Raw genomic sequence first — 19,286 nt, forward strand, 5'->3', positions numbered from 1 at the left:
GAGTAAAATAAATAGTACATAATAATTAATTAAATCAATATATATATATATATATATCGGACAAAAAATGAATTGCATTTTTGTAGTTGCCACGAATTGAACATAAGGCCATTGCTATAAACTATAAACGAAGTATGGTCTGCCAGAAAAGAAGAGGGTAAAAACTCATTTAATTTAACTTCTTCAATTTAAACTTATTGATTCGTTAATCGTTCAAATGAGATAGCTTTAAAGTTTATGATAAATAATATATTATAAAAACTATTTAAAAGCAGTTTAGGTTTGATTAATCAACTATTAAATTTTATTTAAAATTGAAAAACAGAAAAATATGATCGAAAGTTAAAAAGAATGGTTCAATTGATGAAAACTTTTGGTTTGGTTCTTCAATTATCGAAGCTTACCCTTAATTTATAGTAATAACGTTAACATGGTATTTCATAAATTCATATCATTTTGTCATTTGAAAAGCAACACTTACCAAAAAAATAAAAAAATAAAAAAATAATAAAAATAATAATAATAATAAAAAAATCATAGGCAATAATGTAATTTTTTCCCAAATTTACTAGCACAATGACGTATATATAAGTAATTTCACACCTCAACATGACATGGATTAAAAAACCAAAAACCTAAACAATCTACAGTCTTTTATGTTATTACTCAAGGTCATCCTTTATTTTTCTAATATATAAAAATATAAAAAAATTTCTATAAATAGGATTTTTTTTCTACATTTGCTTCATGAGGTTTAATCACAAATGTCCAAATATTCCCAAAACTTGTTACAAAGTAATATAAAGGAACGTTACGCATAACTATTAGGTACTTTCATGTAGCTTAATATGCCCTAAAAATACTGATTTTGACATTTAAACAGTGCTACAAGGATACAAATATTAACAAGGTGGGGTGGACCTCAAAGGAGGGATATCCGCTCAAAACGACTTTTTAAATCAAATAAAAATTTACATAAACCTATTTTTTATCAAAATACTAATACTATTGAATCACAAACAAGAGAAATCTTTAGCATGAAGAAATACAAATATTAGCTATATTATCATAAACTTATGCTCTTGCTCATAAAGTTAAGCAAATATATGTATAATAAATATCTTATGAATAAGTGCAATCGAAATTGAATTTCAGAGACATACCAATCTAGGGGTTACAAGATAGAAGTCCTCAAATGAAGGAATACTTGTGTAGCCAACAAAATCGCCGATAAGATTAACTCTTAAAAAATTGTCCTTCGATGTTACTGTTCTATTCTCTGGACCAACAATGACTTCCTTCAAGAAATATGGCCACAATCAATACAGAAGCAACGTTCATCTTGTCATATGGCATACAAAAACAAATTACTAATTTACTAAATAATCTTATAATCCTAGAGCCTACAAGAAAGAAGAAAATATTGATAGTTCCAATAGACTAGCATATAAAAATATAATCATTACAACTCACACCATATTAGCTAATGAACATCAAATAAAAAATATGTGCAAAGTATAAATAAAATTCAAGGTTTCAAGTTAAAATATATTGGACATAACATATCTATTTACTAAATTAAAAGAAAATCAAATATTGGTGGAAAATAATGAAAATGGATTATAATGAAACATACCGATATAGAAGATCCTTTTCTTACTTCAATTCGGACACTAAAACCAAGCGATCTCCTTCCAATACCAAAAACATGGAACCTTTGATTCAAAGAAAAGTAAAAAAAATGATGCCGTTAACTTCAATAATAAAAAGGTAGGTTAGCTTCCAAATACCATCTCTAGCATTTTGTTATTCCTAGTTACTTACAAGAAATGGTTTACAAGACACATAATGCAGTACTTCATGTTAAGTGAACATCCCATGGGAGCTTTAATCAAGTAGATGAAGTGGTTCAGCCGTTTTCTAGTAAGCAAGATTGTCGGATAATTTTATATGCCTTGTTTCATGCCTTAGTTTGTATAATGAAATAAGGATCTAGGGATAGAATGCCAAATGTTAATATTTTGGGAATAAATTCCAAAGCATAATAAAAACTACGCATATCTTACATTATGAACTTAATAAACTTATTAAAAATTATCATTATGGCTTTGATAAGAAAGATAATAGATATTCAAACTGATAAAGAAGGCTCTTTTTAACAAAACGTAAGAAAGGTACCACAAAGAGCACCATGTTGATAGATTTCAATCTCTAACACTCCTCTTCAAATATAACTTAAAAATTCCATGAAAAACACTTATACCACAAACGTGGATTTGATTGATAATAGTCATACCAATCACCTGGAAATCGGAGGCAATGTGCAGTGTTGGCTTTCCCCTTCATTATTTTATCAACTAATTGAACACAAAAGGATTAGATATTTAGAGACACTAGCAAGATAATTGGAAGGGAATTATTTAAAGCACTTACAAAAGTTGCCACAGGAGGATGGAACACGACGCTGGGGCCCACATGGACAACAGATTGGCTATAAAAAATGATGATAAAATAGAAAAAAATAAATAAATCATTCAAATATTGAAAGAACAATTTAAAATGGCTAAGAATATTTTCTATGGAAACAAAGCTACTATCATTTTTTTGATGTTTTGTAGAAAATCTGCTTCAATGCAACAATAGTGACAGTTAGTAAATGGTAGGAAATAAAAACTGTTACATCTGAATTTACAGCATACACATTGCAGAAATTGAGTTAAAAGATAGTCCATCAGAAACAGATGCATGCTAGATCCTGGTAACCAACAATCACAATCATTTCAGAAAATATTGGCTTGCGTACATTTGTTCCCAGTTAGCTTTGCTTCTTTTTTTTCTTTTTTTTTCTTCTGGAGTTACATATCTCCTTTCAAAAGAATAATCAATCATCACACACAAAAAAAAAATGAAACTTTTCATTTCTACTCATCTTACTGTATTAGCAAGTTTATAATCCTTGATCTCCATCAACAGTATACCACTTGTTATAAAAATAAATATATGCCTTAAAGTCATGCATCTCAGATGACTTTTCTAGCATTAATTTAGTAAATTTGTTCTCATAATAAATCTTTTTTCTTCATTTTGAGCAATATTTACAAGTAGTGTATTTTGCTTTTTTTCATGCTCTATAAACCAACACAATTTCATATCCACTGCACTTTTATCACAATTACTAATTAATCATAAGATTAAATAACAAGTAATGAAAATGTATTCAAATGGTAGTAATCCTGGTCTCATCCTTCAGGCTTGCCATCAACTGATCTAAACTTAAATTATTATACTTCAATAATTCATTGTATCACCAACATCTAGGTTGAACAGAGTACTGAGAACACCTAAAACATAATCTAATTTTTCAAGCATGTATGTCTTGTCTTTCCCACTTAATTATTAGTTGTTGCCAAGTCAACTTTTTATGTTTGTCGAAGGCATATTAGTGCGCACATGCACATACTTATGTTGATATCATCACTAGGAACCCAAGTTAACAGTGAATGGAGATATGACATATAGGCCTCTAAAGGGATTGATTTAGCTGAATAAAGTCAGTGGCTTCTTGAGACACTTATATTGGATATATGCAAATTCAAAGTTAGATTAATGCCCAATAATACTGTGAATGGGAAGCAAGAACAATCTAGAACTTGAGCTAATTGTATGATGTGTATGTTAGTATGGACATTATAGGCATGTGTCTAAGGACAAATGCCTGTATGCATGAAAACAAGATAATATGGATTAGCTTACTGAATTCACGTCGTTTCATACAACACAAAATATCTAAAGTTCATATAAATTGTTTGAAGTTTCAACTACAATTGATGACTTCAACACTAGATTAAAGATTCAGGTCTCACCTCCGTGTGCTCAATTACATGGCCATCCCTATCATGTAATCTAGCCAAAAAAAAAAGTGAGTCATTAGCCACATTAGAAGAAAATAAAGTATGTGCTCTAAAAGACCATACTCACACAAAATATTATAAGGGAAAATGACCAGATGCAATATCCTATTGAATCCAAATGGGAAAACAATAGGTTCACATTAAACTTTTCTCTAAATAAATGAAGACAACTATTAATAAATTTAACAACAAACATGATAAGATCCCATAAAATTGAACATAGAAAGAAACATGTCACAAAATGAAATTAAAAAAAATAAATAAATCAAAGCAAGCCTTGGGATGAAATTTGTTACCATCAGCAAAACAAAATCTTTCATGTTTACCCTTACAACCAAGATTAGTCATGCTTACCTTTCACATATTTTAACAACTCTTGCACTTGCATCTCGTTCACATTTACGGGTTTTGATATAAAACTCCTCAGGTTTGTAAGCGACATCCTATAGAAATATCAGTGCATACGAGACAAGCAAAATAAGATAGCATCAAAAACTAAAGATGATGATAACAAAGATCTTTGTAACAATAAAATTCTGTCATATGATCATCCTTGGAAGAAAAATCAGATAACATATATCAAATCCTATATTAACAGGGTAAATAAAAGAAAACATCACAAAATCCATATATACATAATCAACATTAAAACAATAAAAGGGATATATAAGGTTTAACATTCATCCAGAAACAAAGTAAATTAATCAAATTTGACCTAATTTAGAGACAAAAAACCAATCACAGAGAACCTCTTGCATACCCTAATGTATGTCAACTCATAGAGCGCATATGCAGCTGACTTGTTGATGGTGATGACCGGCGGCGAACGGATGGTCTGCATCTTCTGCGTATCATTCTCCTCCACCTCGACAAGCTCTGCAACCATTGAAGCCTCCCCGCCACTCTTCCATGATCCAGAGCAAACAAACAATCAACCACTTTGAAATCATCAAAGCAGAGCATTGAGATTGGAGGAACTCACCGATCCGCTGGGGACAGCCATATTGATGACGACCTTCTTCTTGCAGTCGAGATCGTCGGAATCGGAGGTTCTGACGCACCTCTCCAGTTTGGATTTTGAAAGGATCTCGATGGCGGAGGCGGCGGAGATGAGGGTGAGGAGAAAGAGGAAGAGATGGAAAACCCTAGATAGAATTGGAGGGCGCCGTGATGCCATGCTCGCTAGGGTTTGGAGAACCGATCGAGAGAGAGAGAGAGAGAATGGTAGTTATGGTTATTGGGCAACTCCTATAACGGCTTTCCCGCCAAATTACACGGTTTCAAAGAAATTTAAATTTAATTATTTTAATTATTTAAGGATTTATATAATGATTTTATTGATTTCGACATATCTTTTTCAAATTCATGAATCTCTTTTATGTTCTATATATATATATATATATATATATATATTCTGTAAAATTGTGACTTTCATGCACCTAAAAAAAATACAATAAAAATAAAATAGATTAATAAGGCTCAATTAAAATTGAAAAATTTTGGTCACTTATAAACAAGTGATTTCAAATTTAATTTCTTTATCTTCTTTATAATGATTTATGTATCTAAATAAGATTAATTTACAGTCATAGGCTTCAAACCCAAAAGTGACTGATAAAAAAAATTAATAAAAAAAAATATTTAAAAGAAAGAAATTTTTTTCAGATAAAAATTTGTTTTCAAAGGATTGATATCCTAACAGCTAGCAGCATTGACCCCACTGCATAAAGTGTTGGTGAACGATTCATGTGCACGCCCATGATTAGTGATTTATGTATCTTGCTAAGATTAATTTATAGTCATAGGCTTCAAACCCCAAAGTGACTGATAAAAAAAAAATTAAAAAAATTAAAAAAATAAAATATTTAAAAAAAAGAAATTTTTTTCAGATAAGAATTTGTTTTCAAAGAATTGATATCCTAGCAGATAGCGGCATTGACCCCACTGCATAAAGTGTTGGTGGACGATCCATGTGCACGCCCATGATTATATACATGCATGTCACATTTATCAAATATATATATATTAACAGTTGCTTGTAATAGCCCTCGTTAACAGCCAATAGATACAGAAATTTCTGAAAACAATTGTGTTTACTATATATGTAACCAATGTTTAAAATTACAACCATAAGAAACAACACTCAGCTTACAACCAAAACACACACATGTCCACAGTAATTTTCTTTTTCTTCAACAATTTCATTTCAATCCAAACACAGGGAAGGAAAAAGTTCCCTAGTTAAAGTTAACAAGATGTATGTGGATCAAAATCTTCAGAGTTAGATCTTGTCCAATGCCTCAAAAAACAACGGCTTCTTTCTTCAATCTATACATGTCTGTCTCGATGTCGGAACGCAATTGATATAATGACACCATTCACAATAATTTTTCAGTCTTCCTCCCCGGAATAATAATACGAAAACAAGAACAAATCTGGAGACGAGGAAAAACACAATGAATAACAAATCAATTAAATGAATCTGCTTTCGAATATTATTTTACTACAAAATCTAACTTGCTTCTTAAAATGTTTGTGCATGAACACACAATACCAAAATACATATGTATATATATATATGTATATAATAAGCTTTAAATTCACATTAATTCAAAAGTTGATAATATAATAGAAAGGAAAATTATTTCTAATACTCTTTTTATGCAGGACTTAAAAACACAATAGAACTGAATGATTGTTGAAAATATTGAAGTAATGCTCACCCTGATAATAGCAAGAGCAGCGCAATTGCTAGCAATATGTATTGGTATGCCTTATACATGGGTTTGGGCTTACTTCCAAAAGGTACATCATGATCTTCAACCCAAATGATTTGTGGCCTCATCAGTAATACAAAACCTAAGAGGAAACCGGTGAAAAATCCTCCAATATGAGCAGAATTATCGACATGGGGTAATATCCCAATGGCTAAATTGATCAGGATAATAAATATCAGAGTCAATAGAGCAGAGACCTGCCAAATAAAGACCTTGATTTAGGATATTTGCAGTAGTAGAATATGATCAAGAACTTAAATGACACATGTTCGCATCGTACTCTGTTGGAGTAGATAGTCCAGTTTGTGATAAGTTCTGAAAGCATGGCTCCAAGAACTCCAAATAATGCACCAGAAGCACCAACGGAAATATCACTTCCAATCATAAGAGATGATAGAGAACTACCACCAAGACCGGACATGAGATAAATAATCCCAACTCGCACTGCAGGACCATGAAAAATTAATAAATAGTTCATGTGGAATCATAGATAAAAGGAAGCTCATAACAGTTCAATTAACAGACTTGGATTTGGGCATCACTTGAAAAGGAAAAGATAGCAATTTGTTTGTCAGAAAATGCTTACCAAGACCAAACTGTCGTTCGATCCTAATTCCAACAAAAGTCAGGCTAAGCATGTTTGCAATTAAATGTAGAACCCCTGCATGTAACCAAGAACAAGTAACTAGTCTCCATCCTTGATGTTGGCGAACCACCTTTATCCATTCTAAAGCCCCCAATTTAACTAGACTGAAACCATCATGAAAGAAGTAAGAACTCTTATCACCTTCTATCCTAGAATCCAACATATAATTTGCTTTTGGATTGGAGAAAAATGAAGGAAAGCAAGTGCACATAATTCTTTTTTACTGATATTTTCTTTCATTTGGATGCCCATTTAAATTTCTTCGTTCAATTAAACACATCATTTCATTTGCATGTTCAATCTCTGAAAGATTTTTTAAAAGAACCAATGAAATTTAAATAAAAAAAAGGGTGATCCAATGAGAATGTAGTATAGGTATACAAAGGAAAACATTCAGCATTCAACAACACCATCCAATGTAGAAGAACATTTAAATTACTGAACTTGGAGAAATACCCATTTTGATTTCTTCGTTAAACCAAACATAAGAAGACAATTCCACTATTCATATCATTAATGAGAAAAGAGAACAAAGTAAAGAAACATCCAATGTAGTCTTGGCACACAAAGGAAAACAATTAGCATTTTGAAACACCATTCAATGCAGAACCTTCAAATTACTGAACTTGGAGAAACATCATGCATTTAAGAAGTTCACATTTTGCCCCTCAATCCATAAAGCCCTCATAAATAGTCCTCAAAGGAAAAGATTCAACCATCCAATGTAGAAATAGAACCTTCAAATTACTGTAACTTGGGGAAGCATCATGCATTGAAAGATTTCATTTAGCATTGCTCCTCAATCCATGAAGTCCTCACAAACTTAATTGGAGAAACATCATGCATTTAAGGATGTAGCATTGCTCCTCAATCCATAAAATCCTCAAAAACTATTGTTTGCTAAGATATAGTCCACAAAAGAAAACATTCAGCATTCAAAAAGCACCATCCGAAACAGAACCTTCAAATTACTGAACATGGAGAAACACCATGCAAAGGAGGATTTAGTATTGCTCCTCAATCTATAAACAAGGGATTTCTGATGCAAAATCCACAAAAATTCAGAAAAATGGGAATCAAATAATTGGAAATCATGCTTATAATTCAGAACCACAACATCAAAATCAATCTCCAAACCTCCCTAATTTCCTCAAATCCAACGCAAGAATTCAACAAAAATAACAAGAAAAACTTCAAACAATCAAAATAGGAAGAAATCAAACCAAACATACAAGAACACAACAAACAAAGAACTTGAATCAATTGACAATCAGAGAAAGGAGGAGGATGGCAATACGTTGACGCAGAGGGACCAAAGAGAGGATTCTGGCGAAGAGGCTGGAAGGAGAATCGATGAAGAAAATTCACGGCAATGCAGGGCCCAAAAGGAGTGCGGTGTGATGGGCAATCGTTGACGTACATTGTGACCACGAAGACGACGAGATTGGCGACCACAACGGCAGGGACGAAGAAGGATCTCCTCTCCTCCGATGATTCCTCGTAGTATGGCCCCAATCCTCCACCACGACGGGGCTCACCGGCGCCGGCCATCTCCATTAGAGGTTGTTCATGTACGTTCATTCACTATTTCTATTAATTGTTTTTTTCTTTTTATTTTTCTTTTTTTTTATTTATTTTTTTTCCCAATTTTTCTGTTTTTTAGAATTAAAAAGTAATAATAATGTTTAGAAATATATAAATAAAGCAAAATTTTATGATAACAATCTCCTGATCCACTGGGTAAAAATAAAATGTCTGTCTTGTTGGAGAAATGGGTAAAATGTTAAGAAAAATGGACTTGAAAATGTTTAGGGTGTGTTTGGTTGAATGTAGTTGAAAATGCAGTGGATTTGTATTTACAAATCCTTATATTTGAAAATTCAGGAGAGTCAAATCCAGTGTTTGGTTAGATGTATTTGCAATGTTGGATCAAAGAATTTTGTGTTTGGTTGGAGGGATTTGTAAATTTGTATTTGGAAAATATGTGTTTGTAAATATGAATTCAAATAAGTAATATATATATTATAAAATCTATTTTATTTTATGTAAATATGAATTCAAATTTCAAATATTATGAATAATTAATATAATTATTAATACTTAATTTATTATAATAAAATATAATATATTAATTATTTATTCAAATAATTAATTTAATACAATATATCTATTATATATTATACTGCTAATATTAATTACACTATAATATATTTTATTTAATATTTTATGTAAATATGAATTCAAATTTCAAATATTATGAATAATTAATATAATTATTAATACTTAATTTATTATAATAAAATATAATATATTAATTATTTATTCAAATAATTAATTTAATATAGTATATCTATTATATATTATACTACTAATATTAATTACACTATAATATATTTTATTTAGTATTTTAGAAAATAATCACTAGTTTTATATATTATCAAATATTAATGAAAAATAGTAATTTATTGGAGTTCCAAAGCATGGAGTTGGAACTACACCCAATTTGGGTGTAGTTCTAAATTCATCCAAAACCATTGATAAAGTATTTCCAACTACAATATCTTTTTCAAATCCCTCAAACCAAACACATGATTTGGAAAAATCTTGTAATTCTAACTCCCATGACTTTCAAATCCACCAAAACAAACACCCCATTAGTTGGTTGGATTTACACTTTTGCACTATTTATAGTATTATTTATAATAACTGTTAAGCTATTATTTATAATTACGGTTAAGCTGACTGTTCATCGAAATGGATGATTTGCAATAGTCGGATTCAAATCCAACGGTTGAGAGACAAACATCTAAAAAAATTTTTACATAGGACATTTATAGGAATCTCGCCCTCATATATATATATATATATATATATATAAGACCGGCAAGTGATTGTAATACAATATATAGATATAGGCAAATCATTATCTATGGACGATAAGAAATCTATGGGTGTCCAATTATCAATCGTTAAATCATAATCCAACGGTTGACATTGATAAATAGTATTATTGTGTGATATAGTGTTCTAAACAGTGATTATTGTATTTATTACATGTAATAACTATTGTTCATCACGGTTGGCAGTTGGATTAAGATCCAACGGTTAATAATGGACGTCCATAGATTTTTTATTTATAAAGGCCTATAGATGAATGATGCTCATATGTATATATAGCTTATAATTTCTCCTTTGATGTAAATTTGATATTTTACTCATCATAAACTGATGTTTATATTTCTTTAAAAAAATTGCATAACATAATCTATCCCAATAATTTTAATGTTAATAAAGAATTAAATCACTCTATCCTCTAAAAATTGGGTTTATTTAGCTTCTAAAATAAAATATATTACTTTAATTTGTTAGATTATGTAAGTTATATTGGCTTTTAACTAGTCGCTCCCTCTATTCCCATATGATTATTGTATCAGTATATCACTAGAATTATAACAAACGTTTTAATAACTTTAATATAGGGTGCTTGAAAAAAAAATTATAAGAATATTTTTAAGTATTATTCTACTAATTTTCCCGCCCATAATATCATTTTATAAAAAAAAAATGAAATTGGTTGAGATTTGTATAAAATAATAATAATAATAATAATAATAATAAAAGTCATTTATTTATAAACAAAATTTTGTTCTTATAAAAACATTTATTTATCTACTACTCAAAACACAAGTCAACATAACAATTGATTTAATCAAATAAACTTATATAATTTAATTGTAAACAAAAAATATTTTAAAAACAATAAATAATACAATCTAAATCAAGGATCACCAATCTTTTCATATTTCCAATAAATAATTATAGATTCACTTCAATTCTTCTCCTAAGTGAACATTTCTTTTACCAACAATAAAGTACAAACTTTATTGATGATGACAGGCCTTAAAAAAAATCTCCAAATAAACATAAAATAAATAAATGCAATGAATGATATTTTTTACAACTTTAGAGTTTTCATAAATTCTCTCTTTTTGTAAGAAGGTATAAAAGTGGGCCATTTGATTGTGAAATGAACTAACCAACCATACTTAAAATTTTTTTCAACCGATTGAAATAAATGAACCACTTTAGTTTCTAACTCCCACTTACACTCCTCTTTCTTTCTTTCTTTCTTTTTTTTTTCCTTTATAATTAATTATAGTGAATGTGGCCGCCACCTATCACTTCATTAATGGAAGTAAAACAAGAAATAATAATTAATAAAAAATAATAATCTACTTCCATGTTAAATATGATAATAAAAAAAGGATATTTGATTATAATGTTACATTTAGCTCAATGCACACTAATGCCTTTAGGCTTTAAATTACACCGAAAAATTTTGTTGGTATTATTTTGGGATTAAATACTGAAAATGACATTAAATTAACTAGAATAGTCTAGTCCCAATCGGTAGATTCGATAATGTTTATTAAATATAAGTTATGGTCCCTTTTATTATAGTATTGGTAGGGGTAGAGTATATAAAACTGGCTATGAACAAATAGTCATCTGAAGTTAAGTTATTCATAAAATAAATTACATGATTTTGAGTATTTTCATAGGGTCCTTTCTTTTTTTTTAAATAGGTTACTTTTCAAATTTTTTTACCATAAAAGTAGTTGATGTTGACATAAAGATAGTTAATGTTCATAGAATTAACGCTTAGTTTTTAAAACGGAAACACATAATTTTAAGTGAAAAGACTAAATTTTAAATGTAAATGTACTATATGTTAAGTGAAAATTTATGTGGTTAAACGTAAACACACAATGTTAAAAAGAAACTATATATTTTAAGCGGGAAGTACATGTTGTAAGATAGAATAAATTGACGGAGTGAGTTACATTAATTGAAAAATTAACTGTTATGATTATGAAATATAAGTTTATGAAAAAAAAATTCTCAGGAAATTTTTTTTAAAATTAATATTTAAAAATATAAAGACACTCTGGTTTGAGCTTGGAGAAAAATAGAAAAATATATGAAAAATGGGGGAAAATATTTTAAAACATTATTTTGAGAAAAGATTTATGAATTGTTTGCCATGACATACTAAAATAAACTTATAATTTTTTTTTTCATAAATTCAACGACTTTACATATATTATATACAAACATACCCCTATAAATTCTCATTTCACACATTCATATTTCTTCCACAAATATTTAATTCATAAAAATATATATTTCTAATTTTTTTTAAAAAAATAAACAATTCCAATGTTATGTTTTTTAACTTAATATTTTACATGAACATGCTAAACATATTTTTCATGTACATAAATAGTTTGAATTTATTGTTTATTTTATTTTATTTTATTAATTTTTATTTTTATTTTTACTTTGACTCACTTTATGTAAAGGTAAATATCTCCCAATAATAAATACTTTTTACATACATAAAATATTCAAAATTAAAATCTTTTATTTTATTAATCCAAATCTCTACCACTTTATTAATTCTATTTTTATTAAATTTATCCTTCTAAAAAAATATAATTTATGATATTAATTTTTTAAAATAAATATGAAAAAATCACAATCCTCAATCAGAAATAAAATGAATTGCTTGTCATTATTCAGGAGATTATAAATATATATATATATATATATTAAAAATTTTATTAATTTTTTTTTATCTTTTAACAAATATAGACAAACTAGGTCTACATGCATGAAATTTATGTGCAAATTCAATAACATCAGTGCTATCACCTCATATTAGGTGAAGTTCAAATCCATTTTTTTTTTTAAAAAAAAAAAACCTTACATAAAAATTCGGTGCCAACCAAAAAAATTATCGGTAATATTTATTATTAAAAAAAAATGAAAATAAACCCATGGAAAATTTTAAACATTTGAGAGGCACGTGTAGTGTATGTCCCATGCATGGCAAGCAAGCCCAACGTGACCGTGCCGTTCTACGTCACAACACTGCACCCCACCTGACCGCGCAGCGCCGCTCGGCGGCGCCCAACCCTTTCTTCTCCTCCTTTTCCTCCTCCTTCTTCCCAACCCGTGATCCCATTTATTACTCATTTTGTACGCCATTGAAATGAAAGCTCTCACTCATTTCCTTTTTACCAGAACTCCCACCCAATAAAAATAAATAAATAAAAATAATAAAAATACATCTCCATTCACCAATACAAACATTGTGGTCACAGTGCAGCATTAAATGCCACCATGCTGGATCACCAGAACCTTGCAGGCCTTGCATTTAATGCCATTCCTCCCTCCACCGACACCACAAATTATTAAAACTTATATATATATATATATATATATATATATTTTTTTTAAGGTTCCCAATAATTAACAACTAATACTAATCCATTCCCATTCATTAATTAAATAAAAGGAAAACATCATCCAAGATAGTTTGTTCTCTAGGTTCAAAGCTAATAACAGAACACAACATGGTCTTTTTTCTAATTTTTGGGTTGGAGAAAGATCACCACATGATGTGGGAGAGTCTTGAGTCAATACCCGAACCACCACCATTGCAAGCAAAGGTTGTATTTCTGTTTTTTTTTTCTTTATTGGTTCGTTCTTGACTCAGCCCCACTCTGTTGTGATCACTCCCACACCAAAAAAAACAACTATTAAGGTTATTCTCTTCTTTTTCCCTTAAGTATTACATTGAACCTTAAAAAAGGAAAAATAAAAGAAAATAAAACTCTTAGCTCTCACATTGAAGAGCAGCTTTGATCTTCTGAACCGTGCATGAGATTAAGTTGTTCACTGTTTCCACTGATTCGACGGTGAGTTTTGCGGTCGGTAAACTGTTGACAAGTATCTGAAATGCGACGGTTAATAGTGAACCTCCATCGACGATTCTTGGTGAACCGGAAGCTGTTGCTGCATTGCTGACATTTCCCTGGCCGTCGGGGACGATGGCGAAGCCGGAGGGGAGGAGCGCGACATAAGCTGAATCACCGCCGTTCATCACGACGTGCATTGCCGGTATATCAACCGGCGCATACACCACCAATGCACCAGACGCATCGGTGCATGTCTCTTGCAATATCAGCATGCTACTCTGGTTCGAGTTCCCCGCCTACATTAAACAACAAAACAAAGTTGATTAATTGATCTCCCTATAAATTCTACCTGTGATCTTTACAATCATAAACTAAATCAATCAATTTCATGTCATGCTCGGTTAAAAGTTTTGATTTCTAATAACCAAAAACAACAAGAATTATGATAAAAAGATCGATACAAACATAAGCATAAGATGATATCGAAAACATACACTAGCACGGAGAAGCGAGACGGCATTGCCATGATCTTGGCCCTTAGCAATATGAGCCATCTCTTGCATAGGACCACCATTAGACAGTATATCCCACTCGCTGCGCAGGCGTTCGTCACGCAAGAAATCAAACACACGCTGCGGCGATACAGGCAACCACACTGATGTCGCGGCACTAAGTACAACACCCGGAGGCTCACCGGGATCATCCACACTCTGTCTAGTCATCACCCTAACATCCTCTCCAATCCCCGGTGCACACAATTTACTCCATTTGTGTGCGGTAGACGCGCACACACCCGTGCAAAAGCTCCCGGTCATCCTTTGGGCCAATTTCAACATACTCCTCCTACCACTTGCAGTTATAGCTAACAAAAACAATAACAATTGAAATGAAAACAATGATATATAGTTAAATAAAACTACTAATCAAAGTAAAGTAGTGAAATCACACCAGTGTGATCACGGCCGGGGACGGAGGATGACAAGAGAATGGCGAGACACTCAGACTGTCGCTGGAGAGTGGCGAGCCAGCGCGGTGAGCCGAGGGCCGAGCCCGAGCGCAGGAGCGGCCGGTAGAGGTGGTGCACGGCGGAATCATCATATTCAGCATGCTCAACCCACGTGACCTGAACCCATCCATGATCACATAAGAACAACAAACACTACACATCAAGATGGTCATTGCAATGCATTTGCATGCATAACCGCACGCATAACCAAATCTTGGCGTCATGCAGCAGCGGGCATGTGCAGCAGGACACGCTACCCCACATACAGACAAATAATAGGTTTGACTAATACAACCAAAGATCTGAAACCGTGACATATACATGAAAAACTTTTTCTTTTTTTTTTTCTAATATATTTTTATATGTGTGTTAATTTCTGGATAAACGTGAAGAGATATGAAGATGAAGAATAGAAGGGGGGTGTGGGAATTTGATAAGAATTAATAATGTAAAAGAGTCAAGAGGAATCAAAGGGGTGATGCATTCGAGGGGTAGTAGTGAGTAGGAGAAGCATCCAAAATAATAGAAAACTTAGCATGGAAATCCGGGTGATGCTTGCTCAACCAACCACAAACAAAGTCCATCACCACCAACGCTGACTATTTTTAACTTTCTTTTTTAATTTAGTTTTCTGCATTTCATGGCAAGACTAGAATCCAAAGCACAAGCTCTGAATTCTGAATCCAATTTATAAAGACTTTTATACAGTTTATTTAATTAAATAATGAAAATTACCTTGGAGTAGCCATTGGGCATGTCTTGCACCAGGCAACCAGACGGTAATCTTCTGCAAGAGGTTGGGGTTGAGTTTTCACTTATTGCATCAATTGACACATCAACCACAGCCCAAATTCCTTCAGCGTGTTGCTTGCAAAACCTCAGGAAATTCACCTCCCGGATTGGAACCAGTGGGGAGAGAATTTGCAGCTCAGCATTCATCTATAAATTCATAAATATAAAGTGTTAATTAATTAATTAAACTCCATTCTATCAAATAGAAAACTAAATACATACTAAGAATGAACTCACAAGTTGTAAAGCTCCATTTCTAGTGCCAGCCATTCCGGTGGAAATAACATCAGTAGCAGTAGCTCTAGCAACAACACAAGGAAACATATCTGCCCACCGAGTCTGCCAAACAAACCACAATTTCAATTAAACTTTGCACAACTCATGAAACAAGATATGCATGCAGATCAACACAGACCGGATCCATGAGAGTTTCGACGAGTGCCAAGCTATTGATGATCACAATCCCGGTCTCCCTCGTCGCTTCGGAGATGAAACCGGCCGGTTTCACTCCGATACACCGAGGAAACAATTGCTGATACTCGTCGTAATTTAAAGAATCCTTGCCACCATCCAAACTCCGAAACCAAAGAGGCTCATCCATCTGAGCCATCTTAACTAGCTCATCCATTGCTGACAATGCGAGCTCAAGAAACATAGACCTCTCAAGAGATCTATCAATCCTCCGAGCCGAAACCGATGCCGAAACAACACTCCCCAAAGGGCTCGACACCACCGGCAAGAAATCAGGCACGACGGGGAGTGTCGGCGCAACCGAGCTCAAACCATTGAATCCATTGCTTCCAACTCCGAGTTCTAGTGAAGCATTGATGTTAGTAGGAGTGTTTGTATGATGATTTGGCTGAAGACTAGGCATTGGTCTGCCAAGGAACTTGCCGGCAAGTGCACAAACTCGATCCAACTCATCTTTAAGCCGGGCATTCTCAATCCTTAAATGCTGCTCTTCGAGCGAGACTTCGCCGAGCATCGCCGGGCCACCACAGCTGTTGCAGATCGGGTTCCGCATAGCGTCTCTGATAGACATGTTTTCGGCTCGGAGCTTGTCATTCTCTTGCCTCAATATCGAGTTCTCATGCCTCTCGATCTGAGTCTGTGAAATTCCAAAAAAAAAATATTGAATATTGAACCATATATCATCATTCAAGAGAGTTTAAGAAGATGAAGATGAAGAAAAAGAGAACAGTAAACAAACCTTCATTTGAGTACGGCGGTTCTGGAACCAGAACTTGACTTGCCGGCTCTCCAAACACAACCGCCGGCTGAGTTCCATCCTTTGCTTCTCATCAGGGTGAGGGCATTCCTTGAAAAGCCTGTGAATGAAATTACTAAGTGATTATAAAAAGGAAAAAAGAAGAAGAAAAATGGAAACTTTGTCAAAGTTTTGATTTTTTTTTTGGTTTTTATGCTTACGCTTCTAGTTCTTGGATTTGCTGGGGAGTGTGACGATGGTAACGTTTCTTCTTTCTTGGATTCTCATGCTCAAGATCATCACCAGAACCTCCTTCTAAGTTATCACTCCCAGACCGGCTCTCATTCTCATCATCCTTGTTATTGTTATTGTTGTTCTTGTTCACTGAATCAGAGCCCACACCACCTCCTGCTGCTGCTGCTCCTCCAATGGCAGTCATCCGGTTCATCTCACTCCGGCCGTCCGGTTGCTGCTCACCAACACACCACAAACTCAGAAACACAAAACCAACACATGAAAGAAAGGAAGAAGATGAATGAAACTGAGCTTAATTACCAGGCCAAGAGAAAGGCCGGAAACAAGACGAGTCTGAGAGATTGGTCCACCAGGCATCCCCAAACTACTGAATGGTATCTCAGACACAACTCTTGCACCCGTTCCCCTCTCAAACACCCCTCCAAAACTCATCAAACAAACAAACACTCTAAAAAAAAAAAGAAACAAAAAGTTAAACTTTTACTCTTCTTTCTCTTTCTTTCTTTCTTTCTTTCAATTAAGTGCTCTTTCCTTCATCTCCCTTCTCTCAAAGTTGGGCAGAAAGAAAGAGAAAGAAGGCAAAGCCCATACCCAAAGCTTAGCACCTCCTTCTCTCCCCCTCTCCCTCAAAAACAACCCTACAAGAACAAAAACAACAACAACAAGAAGAAGAAGAAGCTCTGTTGGGGAGAGAAAAAAGAGAGATATGGCAAACAACACATGTGGACACTACCAGACCTCACGAATGAAAGGACAGTGAAAACAAAACTAAGGAAGAAGATCACAAATATATATATATATATATATAAATGATAAAACTTTTGACCCAGAGGATAAAAAGCTACAAAAGAAAACGTACAAAAAGGAAAACAGGAAACAAGATAGGCATCCCATTGCAGTGAAAAATTATTAAAAATATCATTTTTCTTTTTTTTTTAAAAAATAAAAACAAAAAAGAGAAAAAATTAAAAAAATATTAAGGGATAGGACTCACAGCTTTGGATTTTTCCAAGGCTCTTTGTTGTTCTTTTGCGCTGCTGTATGTATGTACTATTGGGAAAGAAACACGGGAAAAGGGCCTGCTCTGGGGCTGACTTAGCTACTCAGCCCTCTCTCTCTCTCTCTCTCTCTCTATGAATCAAGAGTCAAAGCTTTATATAATTATATATTTTATATATTTAAATATATATATATATATACAAAGAGTAAGAAGAAGACGTAAGAAAACCGGACCGGGAAACCGGGTCGGAAAACCGGGTTTTATGTTGGGTTTAATTTTGTTGACGGAATTGCCCTTGAAGAATGGTAGCCAGGAGGATGGTTCTGGAAGGAGTTTGGGGATGGGGTTTTGACCGTTGGATTATGATCGGACGGTTGAACGGTCACCAGGTTGTCTTATTTAATGTGGCCAACTACAGTGACCTTATATGCCGGTGCGTTTGGCCATCTTCATCCATTGAATTTGTTTCATTTTCATTACTTTTTCTTTTTCTTTTTCTTTTTAATGATAAAATTGTTTGTTTTTTTTTTAAAAAAAAAAATTAATTCTTATATTATTATATAAAAATTGAATTAAATTCATATTTAAAAAAATAAAGTGTCATTTTCCGTTAATTGCATAAGCATTATTTCACTTTTGGCGAATTAAGAGAATATTTCTGTATTAAGTTTATGTTGGTTTTTGTTATCTTATTTTTATTCTAATTTTATATAATAATTTTTTATTATTAATGAAATAGCAAGTAGTTTGTCTATTTAAAAGGAAATGAACTTTAAATATTAATGATGGAGCTATGGTTAAAAAATTAACTTAAAAAAGGCATAATAATTGGTTTTAGGTCCTCCATTTATTCATATAATTATTCATGGCAATTTTTTTCCTTCATTTAATTGGGAATGTATTATGTTTATTAAATTGCATTATCAAT

General features: G+C 32.4%; 3 protein-coding genes across 3 annotated transcripts in view; all 3 read right to left on the bottom strand.

The window, feature by feature from the left end:
• The window catches only part of LOC120262605 (protein HAPLESS 2-like), a 10,021-nt gene extending 4,922 nt beyond the window's left edge, over positions 1 to 5,099 (bottom strand). The window contains 8 exon segments of the mRNA XM_039270662.1: positions 1,164 to 1,298; positions 1,637 to 1,715; positions 2,297 to 2,357; positions 2,434 to 2,491; positions 3,864 to 3,903; positions 4,266 to 4,354; positions 4,672 to 4,815; positions 4,894 to 5,099. Of these exon segments, the coding sequence (XP_039126596.1) occupies positions 1,164 to 1,298; positions 1,637 to 1,715; positions 2,297 to 2,357; positions 2,434 to 2,491; positions 3,864 to 3,903; positions 4,266 to 4,354; positions 4,672 to 4,815; positions 4,894 to 5,088 (801 nt within the window). The 5' untranslated portion in view covers positions 5,089 to 5,099.
• A 960-nt stretch (positions 5,100 to 6,059) lies between these two features.
• On the bottom strand, positions 6,060 to 8,935 carry LOC120263079 (RHOMBOID-like protein 2). The gene is made up of 5 exons (XM_039270998.1): positions 8,632 to 8,935; positions 7,275 to 7,438; positions 6,969 to 7,132; positions 6,635 to 6,885; positions 6,060 to 6,346 (listed from the first exon to the last, which is right to left on the bottom strand). The coding sequence occupies exons 1-5, from the start codon at positions 8,913 to 8,915 to the stop codon at positions 6,235 to 6,237; spliced, it is 975 nt and encodes a 324-aa protein (XP_039126932.1). The 5' UTR covers positions 8,916 to 8,935; the 3' UTR covers positions 6,060 to 6,234.
• A 4,722-nt stretch (positions 8,936 to 13,657) lies between these two features.
• On the bottom strand, positions 13,658 to 18,369 carry LOC120260241 (homeobox-leucine zipper protein ANTHOCYANINLESS 2-like). Its single transcript, XM_039267684.1, has 10 exons — positions 18,353 to 18,369; positions 17,659 to 17,806; positions 17,325 to 17,572; positions 17,107 to 17,224; positions 16,312 to 17,004; positions 16,134 to 16,235; positions 15,840 to 16,043; positions 15,047 to 15,221; positions 14,593 to 14,960; positions 13,658 to 14,394 (listed from the first exon to the last, which is right to left on the bottom strand). The coding sequence occupies exons 2-10, from the start codon at positions 17,788 to 17,790 to the stop codon at positions 14,017 to 14,019; spliced, it is 2,418 nt and encodes an 805-aa protein (XP_039123618.1). The 5' UTR covers positions 17,791 to 17,806; positions 18,353 to 18,369; the 3' UTR covers positions 13,658 to 14,016.
• Positions 18,370 to 19,286: the final 917 nt, after the last annotated feature.

Source organism: Dioscorea cayenensis, chromosome 1, assembly GCF_009730915.1.
Source record: "Dioscorea cayenensis subsp. rotundata cultivar TDr96_F1 chromosome 1, TDr96_F1_v2_PseudoChromosome.rev07_lg8_w22 25.fasta, whole genome shotgun sequence".
Taxonomy (NCBI): Eukaryota; Viridiplantae; Streptophyta; class Magnoliopsida; order Dioscoreales; family Dioscoreaceae; genus Dioscorea; species Dioscorea cayenensis.